This window comes from Alosa pseudoharengus, unplaced genomic scaffold (assembly GCF_046254945.1).
Source record: "Alosa pseudoharengus isolate Yale_2024_CS ecotype anadromous, Long Island Sound unplaced genomic scaffold, YU_APseudo_1.1 YU_APseudo_1.1_scf_13, whole genome shotgun sequence".
Lineage (NCBI taxonomy): Eukaryota > Metazoa > Chordata > Actinopteri > Clupeiformes > Clupeidae > Alosa > Alosa pseudoharengus.
The window spans coordinates 6,815,001-6,826,345 of NW_027468598.1; the positions used below are offsets into that span (position 1 = coordinate 6,815,001).

At 44.3% G+C, this 11,345-nt stretch overlaps 1 protein-coding gene across 1 annotated transcript in view; it reads right to left on the reverse strand.

Annotated features, from left to right (window-relative positions):
* Positions 1–10,314, reverse strand: part of aplp2 (amyloid beta (A4) precursor-like protein 2) — a 40,113-nt gene extending 29,799 nt beyond the window's left edge. Inside the window, exon 1 of the mRNA XM_076281942.1 lies at positions 10,000–10,314. Coding sequence (XP_076138057.1) covers positions 10,000–10,074 — 75 coding nt within the window. The 5' untranslated portion in view covers positions 10,075–10,314. The remainder of the gene's footprint in view (positions 1–9,999) is intronic.
* Between the last annotated feature and the right edge of the window lie 1,031 nt (positions 10,315–11,345).

Below are 11,345 nucleotides of genomic sequence, written 5' to 3' on the forward strand. Positions count from 1 at the left end.
TTCTGCCCACCCCCGGACTTTTCTGCTTCCTTCCTACACGCCGCCTGGGCACTTCACTGGGATATATTTGACAGGCTCAAGCCAGAGTCTGGCCTCGGCGACCTTGTTAGTGCGATCACTGTCACGAGACGAGGCGGCGGGGGGAGAAAAAGTGAAAGTAGAAGCAGAAAAGGGAAGCTGAGGAGTTAATGAGGAAGAGAGTGAATCATCCTCCTCTGCTATGTTCATGATATTCCCATAAACCCCCACAGCAAAGGTTCCAAGACGCCCCCAGTGCAGTGAAATTTCCCTCCGACGTTAAATTAGTTTCACTTTGAGGTATCTGTTCTCTCTGTTTACCGAAGACTAAAAATGAAACGCAGACATTTGAGTATGCAGTTGCTTCATTCCAACCTGTTTACAGAAGGCTGAAACCATTTGTAAACATAAAATGTGCATGAGAGAGAGAGTGTCAGTGTTTTCTCCTGATTTTTTTTTGCATTTCTGCACCGTCATCAGCAATGGGTCCTCTGTGCCCAGGCATCAAAGCAAAGCGTTTACACAGCACTGTGCTCTTACCCATACCTAGGATATTTATTCTTGTGCCTATTTTTGACTCTAGGATACTCACACAAACCAGCCGATACCTGTGTGTGCGTCTCTTATTACACAAGGCGATCACTTGAACAAAGGGTGAAATAATTGAATCTTGTCCCTGAAAAGGGAAAATGGAAAAATCTATTCTAACTGGTGTACTGATCATTACCTCTTGTGGATGGCATAGCCTACTTTTTAAACATCATTGTGGTTTTATAGGAGGGCAATTCATTTGGGATCTTTTTTAATCATTCTAACGAGGGATGCTGGACAATCCAACTCCCTGTGTGGGTCTCACACTGCTGGAGCCCTGGCTGTAGTGGCCATAGGCCTGGACGGAGGGCTCCAGAAACCCCTCTGCTCTGCATGAGTGACCCTCTCCCACTTCCCTTTCATCTCCATCCTCATTCTAGCAGCAAGCTCTCCCAACAGTCTTGCCCTCCAGTCCTCTTGCCCAGATTCATCCATCTCTCAAAACCTCTCTGCTTTCTTCCCTCTCCCCCTATTTGCTTGACTTTATTTCTCTCTCGCCCCCCCTCCCATTTTGGTCTGTTCCTTTCCGTCACACATTCCACCCTAAATATTTATCTGCATTGGCCAAATTGTGCAAACCCCTCCATCCCGCCTCCCAACTCCTCTCCCTCTCTGTGCGTGCGCCATGTGAGCAGGCGACCCCCTCAGCCCTTTCTATCTGGGCTTACAGTCCACGTGGTCCTGAGAGGATTACATTCCTGACATCACCACACCAGATGTTTACGACCAAAATAGCCGGAACAGCAGCTCCTATGCTGCAGACATTGAACAATGGCCACCTCTTTCCACACTCTTCACACTGCAGGTTGTCTGATTTGAGATATCAAAGCCCCACCGATGTTTGCCAAAGGGTATCTGTGTTCCACGCCGCGCTCTTAATCGGCTCATTAGAACGAACAGCAGCCTCTAGAGAACAAACAGTTAATCCAGAGAGCTCTAGAATTTTCCACCGTTTGCCATTTCAATAACGGGAGGTTGATCAGGAGCGTGACTCTCATCGGACAATCATCACAGGATAGATGTTTGATCTATTCATATGAAATTGATTCTGGACAGTGACCTATTGTCCCTTCACTGCCTCTCTCCCTCTAACTGCCCGTCTCCCGAGACCTTGTGGCCCCACCTGTGCTCAATCTACTTCATTTTCTTTTGTCTTGCTCCAGCTGCTCCATGCAGCCAATATGGAAGACTGCTGCCATCTTTCTCCCTCTCAATCACACACATGCTAAAACAGTATGACTCAGGACAAGTTAGAACACCTACCTTTGACAGCTCTCTACACATGCTCTTAATGGCCTACTTCACTAGAAGTGCAAGAATGATAAGGTGAAAATGCACAGGAGATATGGAATCAGGAAAAAAAAAAAAACTGTCAGTCAGGTAGATTAGAAAAAACAGATAGTGTGGGGGAAAAGGTCTCCTTCAAGCAGCATGGCCATTTGTTACTAAATAGGACCCGGCGGTATGTGCCACTAGGTCATTAGAGCTGCAGTCAGAGGAAGCTGGACTCTTCTCATGACCTGTAAGGTTACATAGCTCAGCTCTATACTGATCCCCTACCCTCTGACAACACTAATAACATCCCCTCCCCCAGCACACCTGCACACAACAACCTGTGTGGGCAGGACCAAGGAGCAAAGACACACACATGCGTCATACAAATGAGAGCTACATCGAAATCCTGCTAAATTTATTGGCTGTGATCGTACATTCGGCACTATAATGACAATTCCAACAATACAATTCCAACAAAACAATACCCACAATTATTTACACAATTATTTGTAATAAATCACAGCATACTATGGTGGCTGCACCAAAGTACAGGTGTTGCTCAGTGCATTTTGTATTAACCACTGCAATATGTATTATTCTATTCTAGGGAGAATCGGTTTCATATTTTGTTCAACATAGTTATTACAAAATTCATGAAGCTGTTGCAAAATGTGGGTATTATCATAATAAGGTTAAATCTTTTTAGATACTGAGCGATTACATAATCTAGCATAAAAGCAACAGCAGAAAAAACATGGAAAAATCCACAGCAATATTTCAGACATTCACACATTCACGCAGGCTTACACAGAACATGTGTGGCAAATCCCCTCTCTCACAGAGCCAGACGTAAATTTGTCACTACATGAGAAGAGTTCACAACTAGTCATCAACAAGGCTAAAAGCTGCGCTAGTGATAGAGATCCACTCCTAACTAAGATTAGTAAATTAAGGTTTTTGAATTTGAACCAAACCAGTTAATCCTTTATTTAGTACACATTTCAACAGACCAGATAGCTCTGCATGTCTCTTCCATCACAGCAGACAGACAATAATACTATACAGGACACTTTAGGGCAAATTCTCACTGCAGCCAGGAGGAGAGCTAAATAGCCATCTGAAACATTAGTATAGTTTTTTATAAACTGGGCTCATCAGGATGGCTTACATGAAACTATAAATACCATGTTATTTAATTAACTTATTATTAGACACTAACAGTCACAGGGTTGTTTTCAGTCCAGATCATTTCAGACTTAGCTTTGGCTTAAAGACTGATGGCCGTTATCATATCTAATAGTTTTACAAATGAGACTAGTTCTGTCGTGTTGTATTAGATCTCTCACCCAGAGGAGGTTAAATCAAGTTATTGCACAGGGTCTCATGCACTTTGGGCATTACTTCAAAATGTGGGTTTGATGCAATCACACATGATAAAATTATTTCCCATTGTATGCTAAATTAAATCATCTGTTAATTCAGCAAGATGATGGTGTTCATCATTAGATGTTTGTAATGAGTTCATTGTCACGCAGATGATGAGATTATCTCCCCTGCTGTTGGTAAATAACTGCAGAGGGCAACACGACCATGAGGAGAATGGCTGGGTGAAGCTGCCGTCGCCTGCAAATAGCAATCAGCAAGTTCAAGGAAGATCCACTTCCTCATAGACATCCTGACAAACAGGAGAGCAAGAGGAGGGCGGGGGGCTGGGCGGGGGGTGATGTCATGGTGCTGGACTCCGTCCTCTTTGGCCTTTGTGTCTGTGATGCTACACATCTGGAGGGGGAAGGGGCAGGGAGGCGGGCCGGGACTCCTCAGGGAGTGGAGGGAGCTCGCTCACTGTGCTCCAGATTTCTCTGGGCTACGCTAAAGGAAGCAAGTGTACTCTCGCCTCTGCCAGCAGATTAGTGGGATGGGATGGAACGGGATGGGTGTGGTGTGAAGCCCTTTTCGGAGTAAACACCGAGGTAGAGACCGAGTGTGAGAGAGAAAGCACAGCTGCTGCAGCTCTAATGCACTTCGCTGTCTGAGACGGCAGCGGTGGAATAAGGGTGCGTCTAGATGACAACAACAAGCCCAAACGAACGTGAGCAAAAAGCAGAGCGGGAGTGCGGGAGGTGTTTAGAGGTGAATTTATATGCCCTGCGGGAGCAGCGTGGCGGCGGGCGGCGCGATATGTGGAGCGGCTCCGCGCCGTGTGCCTGGCCCCTCCCTTCCCCTCCTCCCTCTTTGTCCTTCTCAGCGTCTCCTTCAGATAAAGTGCTGTATCAGTGCAGCGCCGGCGGCAGCAGCAGCAGCAGCAGCAGAGAGCCCCCCTCTCAGGGAGTATAAGGTTACAGTGCAGCACACCCGTGTCCTGCTATTCGGACATTTTCATTTCCCCTTCCCCTTGGTCACTGTGACAAGACTGGAATGACTACGGAAGAAAAATAAGAGACGGAAAAAACCCAGAATCTTCGCTTCGGATGGGTGCTGAATTACCATTACCTGCTTACATGACGGAGGGAAGGAGATGGGGCCATGGGCCAAGATTCTGAGCAAAAACAGAGCGTTGCAGAGGCTCGGCAGGTTGCCAGGTAGACAACTACTGGCTGGTATGCCAAGTAAACCTCTCCCAAGTCTACGTTGATTCTTGGCACAAAGATAGCTGCAGGGCAAGGCCAAGCCAAACATACAGTTACCCAAGCCAATGCCTACTGCAAGAAAGACATTTCCCAATCACTGTGGCTGTAACAATGCTCAGGCAAGAACTAACACAGAAAGATAAGTGGCAATACACAGTATGAATCACATTCAGAATCACACATACACAACAAACTCAAAAAAACAAATGCATTAAATAAGAGGGGAATGCAACCATCACTGCGAACTGCAAGTCAGTCAAAATAATGCCTGTTCCAAAGAGAACACCAACCAAAATGGCCTCTCTTTAAACATGTTCTCTGCTCTGTGTGTAATCTTCCATTCATAATGTTAAAAGCATGCCCATAATGTTTGACTCAAAGGTCTAGGTATGAACTGGTGGGTTGGGCAGGATGAAAAGCCATGATGAGGATGACTCGTGGCACCCCAGAGACAGATACCCAAACATCTACCGAGATGAAAGCCAACTCACACTTGTGCTTGCACACATGCAAACACAGACATTCCCACTTCCTCGGTAAGGGAGACACACACACTACACAGGAGTGACATATTTACAGAACTGCAGACAGCTCTCAGTCCTGCACACCAGACTTCAGCCCGTGGAACAGGAACAAGCACATACACTAACCAGCCCACGGTGAGCTTCAGTGCACAAGCAAACCCAAACAAAAGAAAGGGAGTGGCAGAGCAGCCACATGGAAATCAGGAGGTTCCGAGGGAGATCACGCACACGGGACCAGACATCAAGAGACAGGCTCTCTGCAGCACAGAGATAATCAGGGACAAAGACCTGAAGCCTCGCTATCGTCTTTAGAGTTGGGACAGGAACAATGACAGGCACATATGCCCAAGCACAAACACACTCACACAAACACACACACACACACACACACACACACACACACGCGTGCAGAGCAGGGCTCCTAGACAGAATACGAGATATTTTATTCATGGGCAAGAAAGAGCGAACAGGAGCGATGACTCACTGGGCCACCCAGGCCACTCAGCTCCAGCACAGAGACTGATAAATGGGGAGAGGAGGGGTGACATCCCCCTCCTGCAACACCGCTGCTCTGCTGTTTTGCACACAAACACACGCACAAACGCGCGCACACGCACACACGCTAGTCTGGCTCATGGCATTAAGTCCTGAAGGCAAATATGAGACTTGTATCCTGCATGCAACTGCTACCACAGTTGCATATACCCAGAGAAAAGCCAAGAAGTGGTCACCATACCGGCTTTCCCAAATGGTACTGACCAAGCTACTAATTAACTTGGTCTCCCATTTTGGAACATGTTTGCACCAAACGAGCTGGGAGGCCAGCAACAGATTTTTCTCTGAGAAAACTGCTCTGTTGTACTGAGCAATCAGACTGAGAAACTGAGCCTAAGAAGCAGCCAAATAGCACATGCAACAACCCAGTCCATCCTTGGCCATACAACTACGTGCAGCAGCACAATACACTGCAGTGCAGAGAACTGCTGTGCCAAGGCTTTCATCAGACCCACAAGATTTGTTCAGTGCGCCACAAACCCAATGCTGATGCTGACTGGGATGGTCTGTTGGTGTCTTGACCGAGAGAGGGAGAGAGAAAAACTCTCCTCTTGACCACTGTTCCTCTATAACTCAAATCTCTCGAGTTGAAAAGATTTCATTTTAAGGACTAAACTTGCAACGAGCTGTAGAAGGATTTGGTCTTGTGCGGACACCCCAAGCAACCAGGAGCTGGCACAGTAGGCTCACTTAAGATAATTAGAGCACACAGCACCCAGGAGGCAAAGACAGGAGTCATGAGAATGGGGGATTGTCTGTTGAGGCCACTATATTTAACCCCCCCCCCCACCCTCATGCACAGCTGAAAATGGCCGAACTTCAAACACACAAGCAGTGGCACTGGTACAGCCACTGCAGCACTCAGAAAGACAGAATCCCCATTACTGCTCTCTTCAATGCTTTTTTGGTGGTAATCCATGCCAATGGGTTGAAGAGGCAATGAAGAAGAGCTCGCTGGTGAAGACATTCTCTGTACTTTCAACTCCACATTAGCTGTGTGATTACACAGCTAAACACCCATGGGTTAACATGAGCCACCTGCACTCCGGGGCTGCGCAGCAACAAGAGTTGCTGGTCTAGAATTCCTGCATTTCACTGAAACATGTTTGCACTCATAAAGAAGTGTAATGGAATTGTCTGTCTGTCTGTCTGTCTGTATTTCTTAGTGTGTGTTGCTGCACTGGAGGGGTGGGGCATGCACCCAGGATTACATCTTTTCCCCTCCTCTTCAGAAGAGCTTAACTCAGGGCATTTCTTACAGCTAAGAGGATTTGCTGGAATGTAAAGCGCAATTGGTCAAACAACTGAAAGTGTGTTTATTATTTGTATTCAGCCAGTGGATTTGAAGATCAGCTGGGCATGTTCTGATTCAGAGGTATGTGGGTCTGAAACTTCAGGTACACAACCAGCTATATGCCTCTCCCACTACTGGCTACTGAGAACTTCCCTTTATTCCTTCCAGGCGTTATTTACACCAACCCGCCATGGTCAGCAGCATTGTGATGCAAACACCCATTGATTTCAATTAATTTACATTATTCAAATGCCAATTACCAGGGCTGTGAACACAACAGATGTATTCTCACAAAGAACAGTACTTTGGTAGAGGGGACAAGTCTTTTAACAAAACCTTTACTGGGGCCAAGACCTGCATTCACACAAGCAGATAAGGGTTCCCCCAATACTGCTGGGGTTCTCTGATATCCATCTCTCCATCCCTATTAGCCTACCAAAGACATAGGGCTTTATCTGGACCTGGAGCATGTCACTCTGCTGTAACACTGCATTCAGGCCACACAATGAGCACTCGCTCAAAGCCATGCATTGCTGCTGGGCCATCAGACACCGCCATTCATGTGCATCAGGCCAGCAGACAGAAAGTCATGTGAAAATACAAACACACACACACACCCCCCTTACAGCATCACCGAACCAACACACACCCACCCAGCCACACACACACAGCTCTGTGTGTGTATCAAATCCACACAACCACTTGCTCCTGGATACAATCGTGAGACGCAGCAGTTAATGCCCAAGTATACACAAGATCAAAGATTTGGTTCCACTGACAGCACCAAACTCACCCAACTATTTTCCTGTGCATTTGCCAATATATTACAAAAAAACTACAACAATATACATTTAGATATGACATGAGAGTAATGTATATTTGTTGTCAGGCTACCAAATCACTGTCTAAACTATATTTTATTCAATATTTTCCTTGTCTAGATCCTGTGTACTGCTCATCACCCGAGGACACTTAAATGTTCACAGAGAACTGAACAGAGAACAAATTCCTGTGATTCCACACTGCTGTAATCTACAGTAAGTCGTATCAGCCAGTGCCTAGCAGTGAACAGCAATCCCTCCATCATATATGCCAAGATGGCTGCCTGCTTCCCGAATCCACTGATTTTGTCAATTAAAATGTAGTCCCTTTCCTTTAACCTGCAATGCTCGATAAGAAACAGGTTTTGCAATAAACAAAGAAGAATGAGTCATTTGTGATCACATTTGCAGCTTATCAGAATCAGAGATGATGTCAGGTGACTGTACACAAACTAAGTCAAGCAAAGGGAGGGATGTGTTGAAGCAAGCTAAGCAGCATTATGAATATGGGATCACACTTCCACTCTACACCCAAAAGGTGTCAACACCAATTTCACATTCACAAAACAAACTTGGGTCTAAAACTACTGAAAATTATTCAGCATTCTACGTAGAATGCAATCTGCATCTGGTACGAATGTCTAAAAGTGCTCTAAGTATTTCTCTGGCACTTGCAAAGACAGCTCATAACTTCGGTTCAAAGCCTGTGGTGTTGGCACTCAGTACAGCAGTCCTATAGGTCTATCCACCTCAGCTGTCTCTTCATGACAGTGCAAAGCAACCCACACAGAATCCACAAATATCCCAGGCGTCAAGACTCACCATGCACCCACAACACACACGCACACTAGGACAATTAACCGCCAACTATTTTTTTTGGTAATCTGTTAACAGGTTGTGTCATTTTAAAAGAAAATACCTAAAAAAAAAATTTGAATGTCCAAAACTGAAGAGAGCATTTATTTTCACAATTTTCTGACAGTTTATCTATCAAACAACTAACTAATTAGCATAATAACATAATTGACTATGAAAATAATTGCTGCAGTCCTAACACACACACAATTTGATCTACCAATGTTTCTGATGCAGGCCTAATCAACATGTTCAGCTGAAACGTGAACTCTACAAAGGCACACATCAAGCGTTTACATCTGGGACAAAGTGATAATCTCATACATTTCATTACATGAATTTTGCAAAATGCGAATTATGATATAATGTATGAAAATATATAGCTGATTTAATTATTCCTGCAGTTAGGCTACTCCAATGTGTTTAGGCCTATGCTCAGAGGCAGAGATGATTACTTATTGGAAAGAGCATGCAGCATCAAATGATTGAGGGTAGGCTACGCCAGTAAAATAATAATGAATCTTATTCGTATCACAAACACAACTTTTCTGACCTCCGCAAAAAAATGCCATAGCCCTAAGTGTTTTCTGAAACACCATGCTAACATGGGATCAAACGTAATTTCACTTGGCATTAGGCCATGGGAATGAGTGGATGCTCAGGCCTATGGGAATAACAAGAACAGACCACACAAGTGTGAAGGTAAACTGTAAGGATATTGAATGTTAAATTATATCAGACCTCGCATGGCTGACATGGTAGCCTCTGTGTTCCCATTTTGTGTGTCTTTTGTCTCCCTTATAGCCTACTGCTAGTCTACCTGCCCAGAGAATCTAGATTTAAAATACCCTACCAATAGACCGCTGAAAGGATGGCCAAATAGCCTATTCGTGACTTATATCTTGATCGGACCACAAGAACCGCATCGAAAATAACCCATACGTCCATGGGTGGTTCTTCGCGTATTTTTAAAATGACAGATTTATATCCGAGTTGGCACGCTTAATAATTTACAATAGTCATCCGCATTTTTTCTAACATTATTCTATGGGATAAAAAGAAAAAAGAAAAAGGCCTAAATAATATAACAAAAAAAAAAAAAACATTAAACCTACAACATTAAACCTCTATGGTAACACATGTGTCGCATGATTGCCTATAATGAGAATAGGCAACAGCCGTCAAATTATAGGGATGCTGACGTACCTCTGTCATAAATAGGCCTAACACCTAACATCCATTACTAAATAAAATTAGGAATTAAATTAAAGATCAGGTAAGAGCAGGCATTGATTTGCGTTAAATAGGCTCGCCCTATGACAAAAAATCTAATCACTTATTTCAATAAGGTTGACCAAGCTTACTTAATTTGATTTTTAAAAAAGAAAAACCTTGTGAAACTCCATCTATGTAAGCCAAAGTACACGACATACACATACCTCAATGTATCCGGCCAGGGCTGGGACAACAACTATTCCCACAAAGAAAAGAGATATAGCGGAGAGAGAACCCATCTTCCACGGAGGTCTCCACAGATTTTTTATTTGAGGTGACCTCTCCGTTGGTTTTGTCGTGTAACGGCGAACTCCAGAGATATGCAGGTGAGATTGGTCCCTGGACAGTGCGTGTTTACTCTCTCGCACTGCAGTGAAAGTCCAGTATCTTTATTTCCCCCCGAAATAAACACAGATTGCTGCTCATGCGACTGCGTCGGACATGGAAATACAACGTCTTCGTCTACAGTGCGAGGACACCGCCAGCCTAAATAGGAGTAACTCGTTGCGCCGCCAGGCGACAGCTTTAAGAGCTACCGGAAGTGAAGTCATGTTCTCACCATGCCTTTAGAAAGTGTTTCTAATTTAATAGATGGACGTAAACTGAGCTAAATTTGGTTGTTCAGCAGACAATGATATTTAAAGACGAACGCGTTTTACTCGAAAATTAAGACAACCTGCAACCTATCGAAATTGGCTATGATGTAATTTCACACCATAGGCTAATCCTAACATTGAAACATCACATATAACCCATAGGCTTGTTGCCTAATTGAAATTAACGTAGGCTACTGTTGCAGAACAACATAGTAGGTCTAACCTACCTATAGGATTACTGGAACAAACCAAGTTTAGCCTGCATTAATGTAGCCTTTTATTAATTTGTGGGGGCCTATTCGGCACCACTGAGAAATTAAAGCGCCCTCTAGCACATGTGCAGAATACTGCAGTAAGCTAAATTGGTGGGTGGTTCCCACCATGACATGCCTTATCTTATGCAATATTTATTGGACTAGGAGTAGTGTTTGTTGTGGTTTGTTGTGGTAAAAATAATAGTGATAATCCATAGTCCAAAAAAGTTGTTAGCATAGGCAAATAACAAACAGTTGGCATATAAATCTAGCAAACGTGTCATGCTGTGAAATCATTTGTTAAATGTTTGCAGGGTGTTCCGTCCTGGAAAATAGAATAATATAACAAATCCTGCATGTCTAGTGGGAAGAATATAGGCCTAGGGGAAGCGAGTTTGACAGCGTATTTTGCTGACAGTGCATGCACACTGTGGACAGAGCAAAGTCAGATGCACACAGTGGGCTGAGTTAGGCCGAAGCTAATTAATAAAAGATACAAGGATACAAGGAAGTTTATTGTCACATGCATATAGTTACTGGAAGTAAGAAATGCAGTGAAATTATGTCTGGTGTCAGCCTATTTGTGCATTTATGGGGGGGGGGGGGGGGGTAAAAAGTGCAGTAGAAGAGGGGTTTAGTAGATAAAGTGGCAAGGGCTGC